This window comes from Balaenoptera acutorostrata, chromosome 18 (genome assembly GCF_949987535.1).
Source record: "Balaenoptera acutorostrata chromosome 18, mBalAcu1.1, whole genome shotgun sequence".
NCBI classification, from domain to species: domain Eukaryota; kingdom Metazoa; phylum Chordata; class Mammalia; order Artiodactyla; family Balaenopteridae; genus Balaenoptera; species Balaenoptera acutorostrata.
The window spans coordinates 77,219,459-77,244,682 of NC_080081.1; the positions used below are offsets into that span (position 1 = coordinate 77,219,459).

The following is a 25,224-nucleotide window of genomic DNA, read 5'->3' on the forward strand; positions in this document are numbered from 1 at the left end:
TTGCTTCTCTTGTCGTCCCTGATCAAGCTCCCTGCCCTCTTTAGCGCCCCTGTCCAGGCCATCTTCAGACTCCCGGTAGAGTCATCATCTGATGACGTACCGTTGGCACCTCTGCTAGAGATGGTTGAACACCCCGCCACCACCTGCCTGCCCGACCTCTCCTCTCTGCCCTGGGCTCTAGCATCTCTGCACGTGCTCCTCCGGTCAAGACTCCCCACCGCCCGTTTTCAGACCCATGTGTCTTTGCAGGGGCTCCCCTCCTGCCTGAGATGCCCTGGCCCTCTCCTTCACCCAGCTTAGAGGTCTTCCTGCAGTCTCCTCTGAGCTCTGCTTCGACCAGCTGTGCTTAACATCACACGGTCTTGTCTCCATCCTGTAGACTGTGTCTTTTTACTCACATTCCCAGCGCCTCACACATGTCTTCCCTATAGTAGATGCTCAGTAAATGCTTGTTGGGTAAATAGAGTTCTGGCCAGGTCCACGGCTGAACTTTTCTGCAGGTTTAGTTGACGTTCTCTGGCAATGAATGATCCACAGGTTTTAACTGGACCTTTAAAACTCATTCTTATGGAAAGCAGAGGCAAAAAAAATCCAGACCTGAGTAATCACTTGAAGCCATCACATTTATTGTATCAGGCACTTTTGATTGCCGTCCCATATTTCGGGCAGAGTTCCTGAATGCAAGTAGACAGCTGGCCCTGGCCGAGCATTCAGCAAGGAGCCCACCCTCGCTCGAATCTGTACCAGCTGCTTCTCATCGCCTAATTCCACAATCTCTTAAATCCCCACCAGTTGAATTTCTTGATACTGATTTCGGAAGTAGCTTTATAACAATTAACTAAAAGTTAGGCTATTCCAACAAAAAACTCTCACGTAGGAAATGAAATTATGTCATGTTTCTTCTACTGGGTGTGCCATTCCTGAACTTGGAGGGAAAAAAGGGTTTGTTGTTTTCTGTTTTCTGTTTTTAACCTTCTCCGGTACATGATATACAATCCCCTCCCCCTCTCACATACTCTTCTGCAGTTTTAAAATAGCAACTACAGCTGCCAGTAGAGACTCTTCCGGGATTTTAAGGCCACTAATCAATTTCACAGCTGGAGGCAAAGCACTTCGCTGGGGAATAGTTTTCCCATGACACACCAGGTGCTTTGCCCTTGTCAGGGCAGCCAGAGGGTTAAGCTTAAGGAGTAGGGGGTGCTGGGGCCAAGTGATGAGACCACCAGCGGCCCGACTCCTTCCCCCGCTTCCCTGCACTGTGCAGAAACCGAGCCAGGGGCCAGGGGGACCCCAGCTCCTCCAGGAGCAGAGAGCTGAGACCAGGGGGACCCCAGCTCCTCCAGGAGCAGAGAGCTGAGACCAGGGGGACCCCAGCTCCTCCAGGAGCAGAGAGCTGAGACCAGGGGGACCCCAGCTCCTCCAGAAGCTTCCGGGAGCAGAGAGCTGGGCCCAGGGGGACCCCAACTCCCCCAGAAGCCTCTGGGAGCAGAGAGCTGGGGAGGTCAGAGCTGCCGGTTTCCTCTCTTACTGAGCACAAGCCGCAGACTTAAAGAGTATGAAGAAGCGAAGTCCTCCTTGAAGGACACCTCCTCCTACCCGCTGTCCCTCACCCTCCACAGGCATCGGAGCTGCGGATGGGTTCCCTGGAACACGGATTGCTGGGCCTCACTCCAGAGTGCCGACTCCGTTGGTCTGGCGTCGGGCCCGAGAATCTGCATTTCTAACCCATTCCCAGGCAACACCAGTGGCTCTTCTGGTCTTCCTGAAACAAACCATCGTTAGAACTTCTTCTCTAGCCAATCAGTTTGCTTTCTTTCACTCAGATATTTAGTCACGAGAGAGTTTGTTTCCCCCAAACAAACACGTAGATACAGAGAACAGAGTGGTGGTTTTACCAGGGGCGGGTTGAGGGGAGGGTGACATCGGTAAAAGGGGTCAACTGTATGGTGACCAACGGGGACTAAACTTTTGGTGGTGAGCATATTGTAGGGTAGACAGAAGTGGAAATAAAATGTACACCTGAAACATATATTATAAATCAATGTCATCTCAATAATGTAACAGAGTTTGTTTCCTTGTGTCTCTTACAAACACTCTGCTTCACTCACCAGCACTTCCCTCCAAACGAGAGTTTAGTCTCTTTGAAGGAATGTGTTAGACTAAGATCCATATGGTCAGATAATTGCTCTTGCCTAATTTTAGACTGTGTCCGGAGAATAACAGAAGGACTGTCTTAGAAAATCATCATTGTAACAGATTTCCTTTCTTTAAACATGTTTTTAAAGGTATCTTTGGTATGTAAGCTTCATGAACTCAAGGCACTTTAATTGTGCGTCTGAGCCAGTGTGTGGTGGGATAGAACACTTTCTTCTATCCAGACTGCCTTTTCCCAGAAGCTCAAGTTAGTTTTAATAGCAAATGGAGGGCGTCTCTTAATTTTCTATGGGGAATAAACTGTCTGTCAGGCCATAGGGTGACTTACTGTAAAGTGAACTTCTCCATCCTCGCTGAGCTCATGCCAGAGGCTGTGAGAGAGAGAATGTAGCTCAGTCTTTAGAACTTAAGTTCTGGAGTCAGATTGACCTGACTTGGACCTGAGAAAGCTTCCAAACCCTCGTGGACCTCAGGGGTGTGTGTGTGTGTGTGTGTGTGTGTGTGTGTGTGTGTGTGTGTGTGTGTGTGTGTGTGTGTGTGTGTGTGAGTGTGATTCTAAATTGGAGACAGTAATTCTTACTCTACAGAGATGCACCACACGCGTGCTTGGGCTGACTCCTAAATGGTCACGTGGCAAAGTTACTGAGGCCAAAGCCAAATATCACCATCACAAAATGGATTTCTGGGATAAAAGAATAACCCTGATATTGCTATTAGAAAGTAATCATTAACTGTATCAGGTGTCTATTGCCACGATAATGCTCTGTAACCAGTAACTACAAAACTTGGGCGGCATACGATAATTAGCATTTGTGGTTCACTGTTCTCTTGGTCCTCTGGGCAGCGGTGCTGATCTGGGCCGGCCCCGGGGCATCTCAGCTGGGCTCATGTCTGCTCTCTCACAGGGCTTCTGTGACCTGGGGGCTGGCGGTCCAGGATGGTGTCAGCTCCAGCATCACGACTCTGCTCTGTGTGGTCCCTCGTCCTCCAGCAGACAGTTGAGCTTGTTCTCAGGGTGTGGCGGGGTTAAAGAGTGAGAACTGAAGCATGGCAGCCAGCAAGGCCTCTAGAGATTAGGCTCAGGACTGGCACATTGGTCACTTCTGCTGCATTCTGTTGGCTAACGTAAATCACAGAGCTGTCCGGGGTTCAGCGTGCCGGGAAAATAGACTCCACCTCTCGAAGGGAAGGGCCTCAAAGTTGCATCACAAAGACTACGAACATATGGAGGGGTAGAGAATTAGAGTTGTTTCTTCAGTCAACCTACTACATTAACGTGCTTCTGTTATTAAAGTTTTATCCGTCAAATGTTATAAATTTGACATTATGGGGAAGAAACAATAATTTCTCCACCGTCAGCTGCTAGATTTCTCCTCTGGTAGCTACCTGCCTATTTCCAACACTAGATAGAACCCACTTTCACCTGTGATTGGTAGAGAAGCAAGGTATTTTTTTTTGTTTTGTTTTGTTTTTTTTTTTGTTTTTTGTTTTTTGTTTTTTGTTTTTTAAATTTTATAGCTACTTTTATTATTTATTTATTTATTTATTTTTGGCTGTGTTGGGTCTTCGGTTCGTGCGAGGGCTTTCTCTGGTTACGGCAAGTGGGGGCCACTCTTCATCACGGTGCGGGGACCGCTCTTCATCGCGGTGCACGGGCCTTTCACTATCGCGGCCCCTCCCGTTGCGGGGCACAGGCTCCAGACGCGCAGGCTCAGTAGTTGTGGCTCACGGGCCCAGCTGCTCCGTGGCATGTGGGATCTTCCCAGACCAGGGCTCGAACCCGTGTCCCCTGCATTAGCAGGCAGATTCTCAACCACTGCGCCACCAGGGAAGCCCAGAAGCAAGGTATTTAACTCATTTTAAAATAAATATTCTACTTTAGTCTTCGTTATGTCTGGATCAGAGATAATTTATCACATGGGCATTGTTGTAGAATAATTTGGGAGTTTTTCCTTGTGAAATTTTAAGTGGCAGTGTTAACATGCTGATTTTAAAGCACCCATACAAAATGGAAAGACTTTCCAAATAGTACTTTTTCTTAAAAGGATTATGACTTACGTAGAATTTTTAAAAAAACAATAAATACAGTTCTTTTTTTTTTGGCTGCGTTGGGTCTTCGTTGCTGCGCGTGGGCTTTCTGTAGTTGCGGCGAGCGGGAGCAGCTCTTTGTTGCGGTGCACGGGCTTATTGCAGTGACTTCTCTTGTTGCGGAGCATGGGCTCTAGAGCGCGGGCTTCAGTAGTTGCAGCATGCAGGCTCAGTAGTTGTGGCTCACAGGCTCAGTAGTTTTGGCTTGTGGGCTCTGGAGCGCAGGCTCAGTAGTTGTGGTGCACGGGCTTAGTTGCTCCGCGGCATGTAGGATCTTCCTGGACCAGGGCTCAAACCCATGTCCCCTGCATTGGCAGGTGGATTCTTAACCACTGTGCCACCAGGGAAGCCCAATAAATACAGTTCTTAAATACCACTTTATTTAATGTTAAGAATGCTAGTTTACCAAAACACTTGTACAAGGTCTAGAATTATGATACAATCTATTAATCTTTATTATTCTGCTACATATTATCATTTAAATTTGCATTTCGTTTGCTGACTCAAAAAAGGATATGTATCCTGAAGCCAACATGCTTTCTTTTACATAATCTTCACAATTTTCACACTCATTGTAGTCTTGCAATAACAAATACAGATTTATAATTCAACTGACTGGTAGAATTCCAACCTCTAAACACACAAAAGAGGCTTTCACCCCAAGTTTCATTGTAGAATGCTTATCTATATTTGAAAGTAAATACTGTCTTTCAATCTTAACAACAAATCTAAATATCACACCTTGTTTGTATTTCTGATGTCATTAACATGATTAGATATGGTGGTAACCTATGCAAGCAGATGACCCTGGATCATACACAAGTTCAGGGAAATACCGTTGAAACAGCTTCTAATATCTTCAGTAGATTCCAGCTGAACAGCAAAGCCGAAGCTGAGCTCCGGGTGTGACTTTACTGCCAAATGGGGTTTAGAAGATTAAGTGAGGCAATGTGTGTAGACAAGGTATGACACACAGTAGGTGTTCAGTTGATGCCAGGTACTATTTCCCACTATTTTAGCCTTTGGTCAGGATTAGTCATATTATGGCATTGTATTTCGACCCCTAGTGAAACTTAATCACCAAAGCTTCTGGAGTCAAAGCAGACACGAAGTTAAGATGGGGAATGTCTGTGCGAAAAAAGATCCCTTCCCTTGGAGTTTTAAATTTAATATTGTGTAGAAGGCTGTCTCCAAGCCTTGTTGCCTCTGTGAACCCAGATCTCCGTGTTTCACTCTGCTGTGACTAGCACAGCATCATGACAGTTATTTCACTTCTTTTAAGGGTATGCTGCAAATAAGATTAAACCCAGAACAGGCTCCCGACACGTACGGAATCTATAGATGGAATCTGTATAATTGTTTATGATGATGTTTCAAAGCCAAATGGATAACTATTGGTTTTGGCTGTAAAGTACATACTTATTATAGCCCATTCCAAGTCTACACTAGTAGGATTCTAAGTGGATCATGTGTTTCTGCAAATAGGTTGGATTTTAGGAGCAAATTTAAAATGTGACTAAATAGATCTATTGATATATGATTTTGGCTACTGAAAAGCTATTAGTGGGGCTTCCTGGTGGCGCAGTGGTTAAGAATCCGCTTGCCAATGCAGGGGACACAGGTTCGAGCCCTGGTCTGGGAAGATCCCACATGCTGCAGAGCAACTAAGCCCGTGCGTCACAACTACTGAGCCTGCGCTCTAGAGCCCTCGAGCCACAACTACTGAGCCCGCATGCCACAACTACTGAAGCCCGCACGCCTAGAGCCCGTGCTCCGCAACAAGAGAAGCCACCGCAATGAGAAGCCCGCGCACTGCAATGAAGAGTAGCCCCCGCTCGCCGCAACTAGAGAAAGCCCGCGTGCAGCAACGAAGACCCAACACACCCAAAAAATAAATAAATTTTTAAAAAAGCTATTAGTTACTAGATGTCTAGCTATTGTGTACTGTAATGATGTATTACTTTAATATTTGTGTATTTCAGGTTCAAACTTTAGCAGCATGCCTGCACATGTTAACCAAGGACAAATAAACTTATTTCTCATTCTTCACTCGTTCAACAAGAAACTGTACAGTCTATGGATGATACAAAGGTAAATTGGACTGGGGTCTTGCCTTCAAGTAGCCTAGATCTAGGAGTTGTGACTTGGAGGAAGGTTGCCTAAGATTTAAAGTAAAATCACGGTGGGCAGCTGATTGCTCCCCATCACTGGTCCCCAACGTTTATCCCCACCTCATCTTCCCCTTCGCCAACACCAGACTGACATTCCAGGTAAGCAGAGGGGTCATTTCAGCCTCCTAGTCATCTTCTTTCTGATCTTTCTTTTTTCCTGTGGATTTAGTCCATTTTCACTGGTATAATGACAAAGCCTCTTTTTTGTTTAAATCTAGTCCCCAGGATGCTCTGTTACTTAATTGATTGTAACAATTGGTTACAATTTAACCGTCTCACAGCCAACTTTTAGCCAGAAGATGGTGCTCAAGAGCCAAAGACAGGAAATCTTGGAAAGTTTATGGCTTTCATATCTTTTTCTGTTTCTAAAGGTCTGGAGTTATACTCTTCAATTTAGCACTTAGAGCCCAAAGTTCAGCAGCAAAATATGTGTGAAGTTAGCCAAGCTGTTAGGAATGGGTCCTCAAATAATGTGTTTTAACAAGCATAAGATTTAGATTTAATAATTTGTTGACAAGAGGGAAAAAGCATAAATCAATCACCAGCATGAGGGAATGGGATTTGGTTCTGTTCTAACAAGCAATGTACAGTTAGTAATGTTGACGCTTTGGTGTACATGTCTGTATGGCAGATCATCCCAAATCAGAAGGAGCAGGGTTAATCCATTTTTGTGAGTCATTGGCCATAAAACATTGTCCAAATGTTAACAATCGTTGACCACGGTAAAGGGGTATAGAGCAGTGCTTTATGCTGTTCTCATTCCTGCAGCTCTTTCTCCAAGTTTGAAATTATTTGCGAGTAAAAAGTAAAAGCAAACAAAAAACCAAGTTTCCTAGTTTACAGAGTCAATCAGACATGGCATGATTTTATCCTTTGGTTAAAAGCAGCACTTACACTGCCCTTAGCTTACTTCGTAGGGAAAGACACTCAAATACTGGAGTTGGCTGAAATCTACAGATAATTGTGAAATGATACATCATGAGCATTAATTAGGGGGGTGTGAAGATTTGATATGTGTCGGTGATCTGAATCCCAAGTGTTCATGATCCAAGGAATCTCGGCGTCTCCAGTGATCTGGAGACGTGGCAAAGAGTGTCAGAATTCCTCCGCAGAGGCATGGGGAAAGGTGAGGCACTGGTTCCTGGCTTTCTCTGTTTGTCTTTTTAAAAGTCTTCGAGCTTAGTGAGCTCACTCCTTACCCATGACTCAGCCACTAAAATTCCAGCCTGTGTCAGAGCATCTGCTCCACACGCCAGAGCCCTCAGGTGTTTGTGCCTCCAGATTTGGAGATCTAGTCCAACACTCGGACTTTAAAGTGAACCAACCCTGATCTTTAGCTTCACCTCCAAGACGACCAAAGCAGGACCCACCATAATGAAGAAAACAGCAGCTGAGGGCTGTGCCTGGAGCCGGTTACCCTTTTTTTTTTTTATTATTAGTTGGAGTCTGTCTTAGTCTTTCTCTTCCTATCAAGCAACATATGGGTTATATTTTCTCAAAAATCAGGCTGAGTTTGGCTGCCCCATACAGATTCTGGAAACGTATCGATGAGTTCAGGAGGAAGCGGGGGTTTTTTTGCTTGTGCGTTTGCTTGTGTTTTGTTTGTTTGTTTTGTTTCAGAGCACTTGGTATTCATTCTCTACCAGGAGGATATCGGATATGCAAGTGCATCTGCAGTAGTACTGTAGATGTTGGAAGTTCAATTTCAACAGTGGAGTTTGCCCCTCCTATGGTTTTAGCACTCAGTGTCAGGACCGCTGTGTTCAGTCCAGTTGGCACGATTTCTTCATGTGGAGTGAGAGATACGGGTTTTACTGCACTCTATAAATATGACCATTTATTGGCCCCAACATATTTATGTTCCCCTTCATTCAGTGCTCACTTAAACTGTCCAATTTGCTTGACCTGGTCTATAAATGTAAATTGCCTACATCTGAAACTCACTCTGCTTGCCTTCCGAATGTGCAGGAGTTGGATTCTCATTACCTCTGCCGACGGACAGAGAGCAGGTCTCAAGGTAGCCCTTGAGCAGGGGGTCACCTTCTCACTCTCTCTTCCCCACCCCCACCCTCAAAAGTGCTAAAAATGCATATTATTCCCAAACTTTAATGAAAATAATACAGGGATGGGCTACCAGATACCTTTCTATAGAGGCAGCCGTCTCATCTGGTTTTTAAAATGTTTTCTTTGCTGAAGGATGTCAGGAAGTTTGATTGACGTCAGAAGAACAAAGATGAACCGCGTTTGCTGTTTTCTTTATTTATAAGCCTAACACTTTGACATTGCGTAGTAAGATTCAAGGAATACTAGTAGGAATCTCAAGAATTTAACTAGTCCTGGCCCTGTCTATGGCACGGCTATCCTAAGACACCCCTCGTCCTTCCGAGGCTGGAGTTTATTGAATAAGCTCTTAAGGAACTTAGGGGCTGGGGAATTTCATCCCCTCTTTTCATTCTCTGTGTTACTGCTTCTGCATCTACACTGGTTAGAGAGTGTGCTTTAAATACCACTTTCTGTGACCCGACTCCACTTCCTCTGGTCTGCCTTCTCTGTGCTGGAGACTAAGGGCCCCCCTAAAATAATCCTTTGCATGGTTAAAGGGAGTTTTGAAGCAAACTCCATCACCTTTTTTTTTTTCCTCATCACCTGAAGCCTTTCTATACTTTTCTGCTTTCTGTTTTTCTAATATTTTCTTCCGGACCTCGTATCTCTAAAGCCAATCAAGCTACTTCCAGAAATAAAAGAACTAAAGATATGTATACCTTACAAAATCAAACTGCTGTGCACCAAAAAGGAAATTCGTAATAGAAATTAAGAATGCCAGCGATTGGTGTCTTTCTGCTGAGACATCTTATTTGTGTAACATTAGAAACCAGTTCATTGACAATAAAGGCTGGGAAAGGAATCCTAATGTTACTTGTGTTAAGATTAATTGGATGACATTCTCCATAGGCTGGAAATTCCTTTTTAACTTCTTTGGAAATTTTAGAGGAGTAGATGAACTTAAACCTTTTTTTAGCTTACTTAATAACAAACTTATTAGGAGAGACACTGTAATGATAATCAAAGAAGTTAGCACAATGCCTGGCACATACCAGATGTTCAGTAGTCAAGGGTCCTTATTAGCTGACTGAGCTTCAGTCTTAGAGCTATTCAAGCATATTTTCTAACATAAAGACATTTAAAAAAAACCCAAAAAACCCTTTCTTCTAATTAGGTAATGAAGGCTAGCAAGTTGGAGACTGTCCAGAGAACAGTTACATTATACGAGAACTTACAATATCAAGCAAGAAGTGTCCTCAGTGCTGTAAAGCTGCAAAGTGGTCTGAAATACTTAACAAGTCTTAAGGTATAATTGGGATGCTAACATTTGTAGGACATGGAACTCATCAAACCCTTTTCTGCTCATTTGAATACTTGCACAATGCAGGGCGCTCTCCCTTTATTCTTTCAACAGAGACATTTTGAGGAAACGCAGATGTGAGGCGCTATCCAAGGACTTTTAAACAAATATGAAGTTTAATTCAGTTGTTTCCTGAGACGTTGACTTCTTGCAAAAGCCAAAGAAAGTCTCTTACTAATCCAAAAGGTACCCCCCCCCAAAAAGGTTGATGCCATAAAGTGGGGGAGGGCTCAGTTTCAGAAAGTTCAAGTATTTGGACAGGGATAATTACGAGGGCTGCGAGGCAGCGCTGTGAATCCCATCATTCTGTTTCTGCCTAATAAGCAGCACAGTGGTCCTTTTATCTTTTTATGTTTTTACCAGGAGACTGGTGGGGCAGCTTTGATGAAGGAAATTCCTATTTACGCCAAATCTGAACACCCAGGATGAATGGGATTTTTTTTTACTATGACCCAGGCATACAAAAACAATGATCTTAAGAGTCAGAAATCCCAAGGAACCTATGACCCCAAAGTGCCTTTTGAATTATTTCAATTAAAAATATGCAATTCCAGGTCTATGTAAAACAGCATCATTTCATGGGACGTAATACTAGACATTACTCCACCTTGTCTTGCTTTGCAGGGACCAGCCCTGCTGCATCCGAAAATTCTTCCTTGGTGTGGGAGTCCCCGCAGAGTGACCCTGTGCTTCTCAGACTCACCTTTGTGGTACCCACGGAGGCTGGCAGCATCGTGGGCCAGCCCTGGCTCTCAGTGCTAACCAGAGCCTCGGTGACCTGGCTCGTGCCTGTGGAAGGCCTGGTGATGCCCACCACCACCAACACCGCAAAGGAGGCAAGCTGCTGGCACCGATTCTGTGGACGGCAAACTTTTCCACGTCACCAGGTGACACCCAGGAAACAGCTTGTTCCTTATCTCCCTTCATTGCAAACCACTCTCACCTTAAGCCTCAAAAGTATTCTATGGGGTGGGGCCCTGGGAGGCTCCGACTAGAAATTCCCTCCCTCTGAACCCACTGTCCAAGGATTTCATCCCCAGCGCCAGGTTTGGGACCCTAGTCTTACCAGATATTTTATCTCCAAATTGCTACACTCAGAATGGCTTTCGTATTTAGGTGTGTTTTATTGAATTCAATTCCTTGAAAGTAACACTTCAGTATTTCTGTGCCTGGCATATAGCACGAGCTTCATAAACCGAGCCTGCTCCAAGTCTACACTGTGGGACCCAAAGATGAACAGGATTTGGTTTGTGCCTTCAAGGAGTTGTTGTCTAGACAGAAAGACAAAAGGAATCATAATCCCAGTTATATCAATAGAGACATGAATACAACGTTCCGGGGGAAATTGAACCTGGACCTGGGGTATCCAACCCCATTCTCCAGCCTATTTTTTTTATAGATGTATAGTTGATTTACAGTGTTGTGTAATTTCTGCTGTATGGCAAAGTGATTCAGTTATATATATATATATACACATACACATTCTCCTTTTCATATTCTTTTCCATTATGGTTTATCATAGGATATTATATATAGCTCCCTGTGCTATACAGGAGGACCTTGTTGTTTATCCATTCTATAGATAATAGTTTGCATCTGCTAACTCCAATCTTCCAATCCATCCCTCTCCCACCCCCTACCCCCTTGGCAGCCACAAGTCCGTTCTCTATCTCTGTGAGTCTGTTTCTCTTTCATAGATAGGTTCATTTGTGTCGTATTTTAGATTCCATATATAAGTGATATCTTATGATATTTGTCTTTCTCTGTCTGATTTACTTCACTTAGTATGAGAATCTCCAGGTCCATCCATGTTGCTGCAAGTGGCATTACTTCATTCTTTTTTATGGCTGAGTACTATTCCATTGTATATATTGATATATACCACATCTTCTTTATCCATTCATTTGTTGATGGACATTAGGTTGTTTACGGTTGTTGGCTATTGTGAATAGTGCTGCAGTGAGCATTGGGGTACGTGTATCTTTTTGAATTACAGTTTTGTCTGGCTATATGCCCAGGAGTAGAATTGTCCGACCATTTTGAATCAGCATACATTTACCTTAAGTACCGTATTCTAAATGAGTATCTAGTTTCCTCAAGCTGTTTCTAGCACATACTCCAGTCACTGCAGCTCCTCCCTCTGTGGTCCACAGGTATAGGGCTGTGACCCAAGCTGCCTCACATTTTAGGAAGACCTCAGTTGTCTTATGCATTCCTGCCATCAGTGGACTAGAGGGAGCAGGGAAGGAAGGATGTATTGGTCAGCTCAGGCTGCCATAACAAAGTACCACAGACTAGGGGGCTTAGACAATGGAAATTTATGTCCCACAGTTCTGGAGGCTGGAAGTTTGAGATCAAGGTGCCGGCAGGTTTGGTCTCCTGCGGCCTCTCGCCTTAGCTTGTAGACGGCCGTCTTCTCATTGTGTCCTTACTGCTCTTTCTTCTGTGCGTGCCCACCCCTGGCATCCCTTCCTCTTCTTGGAAGGACAGCAGTCCTGTTGGCTTAGGGCCTTATGGCCCCATTTAGCCTTGATTATCTCCCTAGCACCTCCTGTATCTGTCTCTCCGCATACAGTCACATCGGGGGTTAGGGCTTCAACCTATGAATTGGGGGGGGAGGGGACATAATTTAAGTCCATAACGGAGGTTTTGCAACATTCATCTTCGAGGCTTGGAATTACATTCAGAAGTATCTGACTGTGATGCAGAACTTTTTAGCTGATCATCTTCCAGTGTCAGTCATCATTAGGAGAATAGAGTTTTGAGACTGGATTAGTGAACCTGCTTCAGGACCTTCATGTGACATCACAGGTAGATGGCCAGTTTCACAGCTGCAATCTTTTTTTTTTTTTTCTAGATTCTTCTTTATTGTGGTAAAATACACATAAGATAAATTTTCCCATTAATATGGTTTAGTAGATTCACAAGGTTGTGCGACTGTCACCACTTCTAGTTGCAAAACATTTTCAACCCAAAAGGAAAGCCTATACCCATTAAGCCGTCACTTCCCCTTCTGCCCTCCCTCCCCAGCCCCAGGCAACCACTGACCTTCTTTCTGTTGCTATGGATTTGCCTATTTAGGACATTTCATATAAATGGAATCATACATTATATGCCTTTTTGTGTTTGGCTCTTTGGTTTACCATAGTGTTTTCAAGGTTCATTCGTGTTGTAGCAGGTGTCAGTATTTCAGTCTTTTTTATGGCCAAATAATATTCCAGTTGTATGGATAGACCACATTTTGTTTATCTGTTCATTGGTAGATGGACATTGAGTTGTTTCTACTTTTTGGCAATTATAAATAGTGATGCTGTGTGTAGTTTTTAAAATATTGTCCAATTATCTTTTATTAAAGTATATATATATATTTATTTATTTTTATTTGGCTGCGCCAGGCTGGACATATGTTTTCAACTCTTTTGGGTATGTATACCTAGGAGTGCAATTGCGGAGTCATATGGTAGCTCTGTGTCCAACTTTTGAGGAACCGTCAAGCTGTTATGCACAGTGGCTTTATATTCCCAACTAGCAAAGTGTGGGTTCCAATTTCTCAACATGCTCTCCAACTCTTGTTATTTTCTGTTTATTATTATTACCATTGCCATCTTAGTAGGTATGATGTGTTATTGTGATTTTGACTTGCGTTTCCCTAATGACTAGTGATGTTGAATATCTTTTCATATGCTTGCTGTGTATCTTCTTTGGAGAAATGTCTATTCAAGTCCTTTGCCTGTTTTTTGATTGGGTTTGTCTTTTTGTTGTTGAGTTGTATATATACTCTGGATGCTAGACTCTTCTCAGATATATGATTTGCAAAAACTTGCTGCAGGCTTTTTGACATTATGTTGATTTTGTTTACGCCACCCTTTTAGACACTCTGGCATTACTGGAAGAAGTCCTGGGTGGTTTTTAACTCCGTATCTTCAAAAAGAAAATATACCAATAGTAAACATCAAAATCAACATAAAAATGTTTCCGTAAAACTCTGGGGTTAGGGGTGAGGATGGGGCAGGGAGAGCAGTACGTCAAATGTTTAAAGTTAATAGTAGATGAGAAGAAAAAGAATTTTAAGTATGGAAATTACTTTTCTGAAAGTCAGTATATTAATTACAAGGAAAAAACAGGAGGATGAAAGATGAAAACTTTTAAAGCAACAAGGAAGATTTTTTTTTTCAAAATTTTATGACCGTTTTTATTTTCAGATGAGGTTAAGTAAACCACAAGACAAAATTAAAAGAAATGTAAATTAACATATTTGTTTGGGTTTGCGGTCTCATTTGTTAACACAAACACTTTAACTTAAAAGAACTTCTGGTAAACCAAATGTGAGTTTTCAGTACTACTCCTATTTATAAAAGAGGAGGGAAAGAAGGGAATGAACCCAGGGAAAGCCATTCTTCCTAAACAGACTGCTGACTGGTGTGCAGATGGTAGGAACCTCTGTTCTTCCTGAAATATACAGAAAATCACTGTAGATCTTGCAGCTTTTAGAACTTCCAGCCAAAGGAAATATGATTACCTCCATATGATTTGCATCAACTCCAGTTAGCCGAGTTATAAGTAATCATTTCTTTAGTTCTATGACTTTGTACTTGTACTCTTAAAGATATGTCAGAAGTTTGTTTTTAAATCAATTGTATTTTTTTTTTCCTAGCGGTAAAATATAACATTCTGTTAGGTGTTACAATTAAAGTTAACAGTGCACTAATATTGAGCAACTGATTTTCTATGTTTTAGAAGGATAAGTGTTTTACTTAGCTCCTCTGGCTGCTCTGTTTGATCAAGAAAGTATGTCATTTGCACATTCGAATTACGTAAATTCAACTACTGTGTAGGAGCTTGGTGGAAAAAGAATAATGAGAGGGAGAGAAATAACGATGTAAACAGTGTGTGTGATTTTGCCCTCATTCTACTCAAAAGACACACATATCACAGTGATTGTGCATCAAGCAACCTGAAGTGGTGGTTTCCTCCCCCTCGTGCCTCTCGCAATCATGAGCCTCTTGCCGCACTGAGCCTGATTCAAGGATAAAGCTGACTACGTCGTTTTTTTCACCATGTATGCTGATGCTACACAAGAGTGCTTTAAAATGGGGTTGATTGCAGCCCATGTCACAGCTAGGAATCCTATATGAACAAGCAGAGTGACAGGTACTAAGAAACATCATAACAAATTGAAGAGGAAAACGTCCAAAGGCAAAACAGAGGTAGCAAATAAGAATCAAGTTCAGTTTGAGCAATCAAAAACACAAAGGTCGAAGTCGGTAGATGGTGATAAAATGCATTTTATTCACACACACACACACACACACACACACATATATATATATATAGAGAGAGAGAGAGAGAGAGAGGCACAGACTGAAAAGCAAAATAAACTGAAAATATACTTTTGCAAATAAACTGAAAATATACTTTTGCAGTTAGTGTCTACAGAATTCAACTTTTTAAGAGGGAGGAGGGCACTCCTTCATAGGTGTTTAAATCTACTTTGGCAGACTGCCTGACATTTAGTTTTGATTATAATATTACTACTACCTATATATATATTTTTTTTTAATTAATTAATTAATTTATTTATTTATGGCTGTGTTGGGTCTTGGTTTCTGCGCGAGGGCTTTCTCCAGTTGTGGCAAGTGGGAGCCCCTCTTCATCGCGGTGCACGGGCCTCTCACCATCACGGCCTCTCTTGTCGTGGAGCACAGGCTCCAGACGCGCAGGCTCCGTAGTTGTGGCTCACAGGCCCAGCTGCTCCGCGGCATGTGGGATCTTCCCAGACCAGGGCTCAAACCCGTGTCCCCTGCATTGGCAGGCAGATTCTCAACCACTGTGCCACCAGGGAAGCCCTACCTATATATTTTGATAACTAGTTACCGTTGCTCGGAAAAGACTAGTAAAATAGTTCAAGACTGTCTGTCAAGGATGGTGAGGGAATTCCTTATGGAAGGAACATTGCCACCTTAATATGACCCAGTGGCACCTCCCACAGAGATGCTCAGTGAGTACTTGACAACTTATTTTATAAAAAATTTCAATACAACATACTAGACACACAAAGAAAAAGTAAAATCAAGTCAGAGGCAGGAACAGAGTGGTGTAAAGTCTCTATGAGCATTGATAACAGCCAACCACCACATCGAGGAACCATGAAACAGGCCTCTCCTTCACTTTTAGGGAATCAAGGAACACAGCAGTAAAAAAAAAAAAAAAGAGGATGAATTTGCTCAGAGCTCTGCACTTCCAAGTCTGCTGGTTGTGGACTAACCATTCTAATGGTTCTGAACCATTTGGGAAAAACTTCTTGTGTTTCAGCTCTGGCATTACCAGGTCATAAATCAGTTTCAGTATGAATATGGCCAACAGTGCTTTCTTCTTTAATAAACTGACAAATCATGGGTGTTTTGGAGAAGAGGATAAATAGATAGTGGAAGGAGGATATGGCGTAAGTACTGTCTGAAGAAATGGACAATTCCCTTGCATTCATTTTTTCCCCAAAGGCAAAAAAAAAAAAAAAAAAGTGAAGTATTAACCCTCTGAACCCCACCCCAGTCATTTTATGGTGCCATGGGGAATAACGATGCCTAGCCATCCGGCGATTAGTGTAGAGTCAGCAGTTCATTCCGGGCTTTCTGTAGTGGAGACTGGTGGCCAGCAGCGTCGGGGGCAGGATTTGGAGTCCAGGCAAACCGTGACTTTCTGTCGGTAAGGACTGGGCAAGTCATCCTCACCAGCAAAGTGAGGCGAGTAATTCCGTCTTCTTTGTAGGGTTGCTGTGAGGATTAAATGTGCACGTAAAACGCAGCACAGTGCCTGGCACGGAGTAAGCCTTCAATACACGTTAGCTCACAGTATCAATGTTTTCTAAGAAAAAGAATCTGAAAAACGAGTCTTCCCTCGGCTGCTTCTGGTCTAAGAGCTGTTGCTCTGATGATTTTTCTGACACCCCTCCCCTCCCGACCCCCAGGTTATGTGCTTTTAAATTGACCCTGTACATCACCGATCATAACTTTGTAATACTTGTGCTATCTTTGCTTATTCAGTTCTTTGTCTCTCTGTCCCATTTCCAGAGACTTTCATCTCTCTTTGAAGGAAATGGCCACGACGTCTGGCTTCTTGGAGAATCCCCAGGACCCAACACAGAACACAGTATTCTGTAACCGCTTAGCTTGTAGTTGTGGAACGAATAATTCGATATTAAAACCTCGTTCATTTACTAGGTTTAGAAAAGTTCGTGGCCGGTGCATTTAAAATACATAATTTTATGAAGCTAAAAATACCCCTCCCCCCCGCCGCAAAGTCCAATGAAATCAAGTGCAGTGCTTGGAGAGAGGTTTACTGAAAAGAGTAAGGTGTTTGCTTCCAGGGCGTAGGGTCGGTTTTTTCCTTTTGATTCCGTGGGGCGAGTGGCAGGGAGGCCACCCTGCCCTAGTCCGCGCGGTGACCCGGCCCGCCCAAGTGCCCGACGGTGCCTGAACAGCGGCGTCTTTGCTGTGAATAAAATTGCTTTGTGTTCCATAGACACGGACTTGGGGGGGGAACCTCAGTGGTCAGCACCTCTTATGCTCCACTTTAAAGATGAAGAAACTGAGGCCAGCAAAATGCAAGATTCTTTTTCTGGTCGGGCTGGGCCTAGATGTCAGGTCGCTGACTTCCAGACCGTGTCGGAAGGGTCACCAGATCCTTTAAAAATAATCACGGCGGCTTTAATAGCATCAGCACCTGTTGTTTCAGCTTCCGCAAGACAGGAGCTATTAATCTCTCCTCCTCAAAGCCGCGGTGCTGGTCCGTCGGAGCCTCGTTTGCTTCCTCACGCAGCTGTCTACACCATCGGGGCCAAATGTGGAGCCGAGGCACCTTTCTGCCTGAATCCAATAAATCGCTCTGCCCAAATTTAGAAAGAAAAGCGACACAGATCATCCGGACAGCGGCCAAATCTGGCAAGTCTCCACCCCACCTAGCAGAAGCCCGAGCCCACCACGCAGCCCCAGGCCAGTGACCGGCCGCGGCCTGGACATCGGAGGGACAAGTGAGTCTAAGTGGCAACTTCAGCGTCTGTAAAATGGAGCGCAATTAACACCCTTCTTTGGGAAGTTGTGAGAATCCGAACTGTGAATGCCGCCTACGACCTGCAATAAGCAAGTTGAGTTTGCCCTTATTGCCGTTACTGCTGTTACTATGTTAGCTCGAGCGCCGTTGTCTCCCGCGCCCGTTCTACCCGGCAGCCCACGGCCCGCGGCCGCTCAAGCCCGAGAGTGAAGGGCTCGCGGCCCCGGGGGCCGCGGGGGCGGGGCGGCCCCATCGCGCATGCGCGCCCGCGGCGCCAGCTCCTCTTAAGAGCGCAGCGCAGCGGCGCGGCGGGCGAGTCGGGGCTGGGCGCGCGGGTGGGCGGGCGGCCGCTGCGCTCGGCTTGTTCCGCAGCCCCGGGGACCGAAACTTCCGTGGGAGGCGCCCAGCGGTGCGCACCTACCCAGGGCGCAGCGGCGTGGGGGAGGGGGAGCCAGACGGAGCGCGCCGAGGCCGGAGAGCAGAGAAGGGGAGCAGGGCGAGCTGCCCGCCTGGACCCGCGCCCAGCAGCAGCCGCGGCTGGCTCCCGGGACCCCGGCGGGGCGCGTCGGTTCTCGTCCGCGTCCCGGACGCCCGCGTGCGCCGGGAGGATCGACCGTCCGGCCCGCGGAGCGGAACGTGGTGGCTGCACCCGGGGGGCGGCCCGGGCAGTGCAGCCGGAGCCATGCGGACCGAGTTCGGAGCGCAGGAGGCTGAGCGCGGCCGGCCGCTGCACTTGCTGCCCGGAGCCCTGTGCCTGCTGCCCGCCGCCTTGGCCTCTTCTCGCCGCCCGAGGGGGGAATAAAGGCCAGGAGACGCGCCACGACTAGCGCGCAGGATCCCGAGGCTTAAACTGTGCGGCAGCGCCCTGGCTCCGGGTCCGCAGCGGCGCGCCCAGCGGTCCTCCGGCTCGAGCGAGCGTTCCCTCGGGGATGCACGGGGAGGGTCCCGTCGCGGGTGAAGCCTCCGGGGGCTGCGGAACGGCAGCCCCGGGGGCCCTCTGAGTCGCACCCGGAGAGCTCCATCGGCGAGTGCCCACGAGTTCCAGGCAGCCTCTGCTGGGGCCGGGCCGCCGGCCGAGGGAGGGCATGGCTTAGCTCCCGGACGTCGCGGCGGGGGGGCGGGGGCCCGCGCGGAAGGCGCCGCGGAAGGGACACTCAGCGGAGAGGCCCCGGCCTCAGCACCGCCGGGACCGGGGCGCCGGGCCGCCACCTCCCGGAGTCGGCCCTGCGCCCTCTGGAGACGCGCCGCCCGCGCCCAGGGTGGTGCCATGTGGGGCGGACGCCGCCCGGCCGCCTCCTCCCGGGACGCCGCTTCGCTCCTGCGGCTGCTGCTGGCCGCGCTGCTGGCGGCGGGGGCGCGGGCCAGCGGCGAGTACTGCCACGGCTGGCTGGACGCGCAGGGCGTCTGGCGCATCGGCTTCCAGTGCCCCGAGCGCTTCGACGGCGGCGACGCTACCATCTGCTGCGGCAGCTGCGCGCTGCGCTACTGCTGCTCCAGCGCCGAGGCGCGCCTGGACCAGGGCGGCTGCGACAACGACCGCCAGCAGGGCGCCGGCGAGCCCGGCCGCGCGGACAAAGACGGCCCCGACGGTTCGGCAGGTAGGCGGGCCGGGCGAGCGGAGAGGGGAGGAAGGGGCTCTGCCTCGCCGGCGGGACCCGGCAGCCTGGGAGAGGGGAAGGGAATTCGGAGCCTGCGACTTCAGGAAAGGGGCTTGGACCGGGAGGCGGTGCCTGCGTCCTGGCGCAGCCTTTACTTTGTGTGGAACGGAACACCGGTTCAGCGCCCTGGGCCTCAGTTTCCCCATCTTTCAGCTAAAAAGCGGCTTGGCTTGGGTTTTCCGGAGAAAACCCAAACATCCAAGGCATGGCAGGCCGCAGCCAGCCCCACGTGCCTCCTGCCCAGGGGTCTCCGTGCCCCCTCCCGGGTCTCCTGTCTCCATGGGTCTAAGTTCGAGGACGGGGTCATGTTTTGGCGGCGCCCCCTAGCGAGAGGGCTGGCCGGGGCACCTGAGGGCTCCTCGGAGGGAAGGCCGCTCCTTGGGCCTTCCTGAGGGTGACGGGCTCTACCAGACCCCGGGGGAGAGTCTACCCCTCCCTAAGGTGCAGCTCCCCCGCCCCGGCCTCCTTACCACGTCGGACTTGGTAGGTGTGACATCAGAGCGGTGCCAGCTCTGCTCTTTGTGGCCTTGATTCCTTAACTGTATTTTTTCAGATTGCCCAAGTTGGAGTTGGAGAAACAAATGCGTGAAAGCATTTGATGGGTTTCACTGCCTCTGCTTGTCACCAGTCTCCCAGACCCCTCCCTCGAGGGCCTATCCCAGAATGTGTTTGGGAGGGAGGATGTGGTCCGGGTGGAGGTGGAAGGGCACACATGGCCCGGAGGGGCGTCTCCGCCCGTTATGAGAAGGAGAGGACTGTTTATATTAATACTACCCCCCGAGCCCAGGGTTCCAGCCGCCTGAGCCGGGGCCCCGCTGGTCCCTGTTCACAGAGCTGGCTGGGGCTGCTGAGAGGCAGCTCGTTTCCGTCCTTCCCTTTGCAGTCACGCATTTTATTAGCTACTCCTACTGGTCGGCTGCTGCCTTGACTCTGAAGAGGAGAAGGGAGGGTAATTCCAGAAGAGGTGCCGTCTTAGAAGGCAAGCGCAGCATAGCGGGGTGTGTGGCCTCCCGAATAAACCTGGGGGGATGGGCCAAGGGCACGCCGCTTGACTGCTTTCTCTGTGTGCGCCAAGTTGGGCTTTTGCTGGCCTCCTAGAAGTTGGGCTGACTGTGGACAAATCAGTAGGCAGCCGACTTCTCAAGACGCCGTGGTATGTGGGGATGCTTTCTAAATTCCACTTTTGAATCTTTTCTCCTAAAAATTCTGTACTTCTGCACTCAAGAAGGACAGCGCATGTCTAATTAAGCAGAGCCGAGGGCTTCCAGGAACACTGCCTTCTCTGCCCTGAGTTATTTACTCTTCCAATTAAAATCCTGGAAAGAGAACAGTGATTTCTCCCCAAAACTCATCATGTGGACTTAGACTGCTTTGGGGGTGTTTTGTTTTTGTTTTTTAAACTGTTACTTGTTTACTTGATAACATATAGGGCTGGTATCTTTAATTTAGAAAATGAAGTCTTCAATCGTCAGCCTTTGGTTGCATACTTGATAAAGTATGTTTTACTTACACAAGGCATCATTTCCCCATGGCTCCGTGTGGTACTATGCTCTAGAAACACTGACTGCAGGAATGTCAGTTCTGTCCAAGGAGCGTGATTAGAACGGCTGCTGCCCTAGCGGGCAGAGGGCGTTTCGCGTCTGTGACTTCAGGCGAGGGAGAGCTGAGCGTCTCCCTGGACCACGCGCTGGCGCTGCCCTTTGCCGAGACCAGCGGGACCAGTCCCCGTCCTCGTGTGGCGTCTAATCGAATAGTCAAGGAGATGGGCAGGAACACGTCAGAAGACATGGGTTCTTGGTCACATAGGGTGGGATTCCACAGACCCCTCCCTCCTGATTCCCGGCCCCCATAAGCCAGTGCGTCCAGCTTCTGAAACCCGGTGGTGCTAGGCCCACGGCACCCCGAAGATCTTTTTAAGTAAAATAATTGAAAACTGGAGCTCGCTACTGACTTTAGTAAAGTGTTTATTTTTATCTTGACAGTTTCATTTGCTGGACTAAACCTCCCTTGTTAAGTAGGATGCCCATTGCTTTTTGGTTCTGCGGGCTTTCCCTGTGGTTCTTCACACGGAACCCAGTGTCCTAACTCCGGACCTGACAGCTCCGCCTCAGCCACGTGGTCCTGCCTGGGGCCTCGGCTCACTGCGGGCTCTTCCTTCTGGAACAGATGTCAAGCCTGTCCTCCTCGGTACCTTGTTTCATGCTGACCTGCTGCCTGGACGGCCTCCCCCCTGCCAGGCCCACGTCCCAGGGACCAGCCTTCGGCTTGTCAAGTGTGTGTGGAGGGCTTTTTTTTTTTTTTTTTAAATCCCTTCTTTGATCTCTGTACCTTACAGACTCTTTTTGGAAATGGTTGTGACTAGGGTCTGCCCTAAATTTTTGATTTATTTGCCTATGAAACAAGAGCCTGCGAAAAAATGGTCACAGAGGTTTACGAGGAATGTAAATAATTTTCTGGGGGGAGAAAAGACTTTGAAATAATTTCAACTCATTTCTGTGCAGACCCTACAAACTGTCTGTTAGGGTAGACTGAAATGTGGGCAGTTCCGTTACTCTAGGGATTTTAGAACAGTCTTAAACCGTTAAACTCGTATTTCTGCTAAACTGGGTCTTTGCCTCCATGAGCGTTGCAGTTGGTGAGTCTAGCTGTCAGCGTTAACAGCTTTGCTTTGGGGGCTGATCCCCGGTGCCCGTAGGCAGGCCCTACTGTGCCCCCCGCCATCCCTAAGCACCTGATAAAGGACGGTGCTTCCTGTGTGCGGCCGATAAGCGCACACGCCAGCCCGGCCCAGGTTCCCGGCTTCTGGGTACCGCCGTTGTTCACTTATCCATCTCCGCTGCCCATCCCCGATTCTTCCTGCATCCTTACAGGAAGTCATCACGGTATGTCTCTCTCCTTTTCTTCAGTCCCCATCTATGTGCCCTTCCTCATCGTCGGGTCGGTGTTTGTCGCCTTCATCGTCTTGGGGTCCCTGGTGGCCGCCTGCTGCTGCCGATGCCTGCGGCCCAAGCAGGAGCCCCAGCAGAGCCGGGCCCCGGGGGGGCCCCGCATGGTGGAGACCATCCCCATGATCCCCAGCGCCAGCACCTCCCGAAGCTCCTCTTCCCGCCAGTCCAGCACGGCCGCCAGCTCCAGCTCCAGCGCCAACTCGGGGGCCCGGGGGCCCCCGACCAGGTCACAGACCAACTGTTGTTTGCCCGAGGGCACCATGAACAACGTGTACGTCAACATGCCCACAAACTTCTCCGTGCTCAACTGTCAGCAGGCCACCCAGATTGTGCCCCACCAGGGGCAGTACCTGCATCCCCCCTTCGTGGGGTACACGGTGCAGCACGACTCGGTGCCTATGACCCCGGTGCCCCCGTTCCTGGACGGGCTGCAGACGGGCTACAGGCAGATCCAGGCCCCCTTCCCTCACACTAACAGCGAACAGAAGATGTACCCAGCCGTGACTGTGTAACGCAAGGTGAGGCGCCGGGGTCCTGTACCAGACAGAGGAAGGCGGAAGCTGTGGGCTTGGGAAGGATTCTCAACGTGGAAGTCCCAGCGTATCGCTGGTGTTTGTGGCACGATTCTGTTGGATGGCTTGCTTTGCCCCCAAACTGTATGAAAACATGTTTCTCCAAATTAGCGTTTCTGGACATGTTTCATCCCAGTGCATGATGGATTTATGATGGAGAAGAGCATCCCCTGGAGATGCCTGTGTCGTCGCCAGTGGTTGTGTGACACATGTGAGCCCTTAAGTGCCCTTGAGGTGTGGCTGTCGAAAGAATTTTGTAAACTGATGAAGTGTTTTTATTATTTCGTTACTGTTACTTCTTTTTTATTTTTTATTGTATTGGTACAAGATCAGAATAGTTGTTCCCTCCCTTTTACCTGGGCCAGCTTCTAATAAGCATCCAAGGTTTTAGGGGGGATGTAAAGAGTACAATTCTTATAAAAGGAAACCAATTTGGACTCTGAGGTTAGTCCTTGATCCCAGCATTTTCCAAGCACATCTTAATTCATTGTAAAAAGATATATATATATATTGTCTATTTTTGTGCTTTTTTTGGGTCTATTTTGTGCTTTTTTACCTTGTGTAGAGATCTTATTACAAAGTGATTTCCTACATTAAAAAGAGGCTGAAAGAAATTGTATAGTTACTTAACTGATGACATTTCAGAACTCTGGGATTATTTTAATCTTGAAGTAGTGATGGTGTAATAATAAAACCATTCAGCCCCTTCTCGATTGTATCTTTTAAATTTCTGACTTTACATTGACATCTGAGAAGAGTAATAAAGTGTTTTCATATTGAAATCATAAACTCTATCACCTGCTCCTTCTCCAAATGACTCTTAATTTTGCTGTGTGGTATGGCTTGGCATTTCACTCTGGCGTTCAGACCTCCGTGTTCATATAGTACTGAGTGCAGGTAATTACTGTTGTTATAAATGAACGTCAGCCTTTCTGCCTAGATCTGATAAAACATTTTCTTGTCTTCCCTAGAAAAGCTCAAAGAAACGCTTGCAGAGAGAGATACTTAGTATCGCTCCTCAGCCAAAATCTGAGACTTGGGATGAAATTTAAACCACAGATTCGATTTACTTCGCAAATCGTAGGCTTTTTATACTGTCGTTATCAAAATGTCTTGTTTTTCAGGCAAGAGAGACTATCAAGTTGAGAAGAGCTTTTCAAAGAGATATTGCCTTTCTTCTCCACAAAGTTAGTTCTTGTTTTCCTCTCTCTTTTAGTCCTCAGCAAGCACTGTATTCATTACCAGTGTTCTGAATTATGAAATTCAAGTGAATTTATTTGTGTATTGTTCCCTTACAAGAAATAAGTTGAAGTGTATGCCAGTAAATTTCCAACTGCTGGCAAAACCAAGATTTGTAATTAAATGGTTGTAAGGTATGGTCTTTTACACATATTTATATCTGTATCTATGGTCATCTGTCTATGATCTGTCTACCTTTTCTAACACCTGTCTGTATCTCTGTCTATCTCATGACTGAAAAATGTAAAACCATTGTTGGCAATTGGTGTCAACAAAGATACCCCATCAAATCTTTTAATAGCCAAAGGCAGGGGAAAATCATTTTACTTATTAATAAATATTTTATGGCATGAATTCCTAGGGGAGTTGGGTTTTTTCATTTTCATTCTACTTGGTAATTTTTCGGATGGTCTATTAAACCTATTAATAGGGGAAAATTGCTAAAAATCATAAACATTGCCTTCTAGAACAAAGAGCCTACCTTTAAAAGTGATTGATATCTCTGAAGTCGATAGTATGTTGTGAGTCAGTGGGTATTTTACGTGCTCCATGGGAAACGTTGACAGCACAAAACAAACAGTCCTTTTGGGATCATTATATTAGCAGGCTAATGTGTGTTCTGTATGTTATCTTTGATGGAGGATTCCAGCTTATCTAAGGAAGTAAAGTTCTTAGGAATTTGGAGGTGAAAAGGGCCTTAGAGATCCCGCAGCCTGGGACTGGCAAACTTTTTTTTTTTTTCAGTGAAGAGTCAGAGAGTAAGTATTTTAGGCTTTGCACGTTGTCTCTAAAACTATTCAGCTCTGCCGCTACAGCACAAAAGCAGCCACAGAAGGTACATAAATGAGCATGGCTGCGTTCCAATAAAACCTGATTGATGGACACGGAAATGTGAATTTCATATAATTTTCACATGTCACAAAATATTCTACTTTTGATTTTTTT

At 46.7% G+C, this 25,224-nt stretch overlaps 2 protein-coding genes across 2 annotated transcripts in view; both read left to right on the forward strand.

Moving 5' to 3' along the window:
• Positions 1–14,488, forward strand: part of LOC103010209 (phospholipid-transporting ATPase IB-like) — a 104,039-nt gene extending 89,551 nt beyond the window's left edge. The window contains 3 exon segments of the mRNA XM_057532719.1: positions 6,225–6,333; positions 10,441–10,703; positions 10,997–14,488. Coding sequence (XP_057388702.1) covers positions 6,225–6,333; positions 10,441–10,498 — 167 coding nt within the window. The 3' untranslated portion in view covers positions 10,499–10,703; positions 10,997–14,488.
• A 4,641-nt stretch (positions 14,489–19,129) lies between these two features.
• On the forward strand, positions 19,130–24,633 carry SHISA2 (shisa family member 2). The gene is made up of 2 exons (XM_057532596.1): positions 19,130–19,460; positions 22,427–24,633. Exons 1-2 carry the CDS (start codon positions 19,130–19,132, stop codon positions 22,978–22,980), a joined length of 885 nt encoding a protein of 294 aa, XP_057388579.1. The 3' UTR covers positions 22,981–24,633.
• Positions 24,634–25,224: the final 591 nt, after the last annotated feature.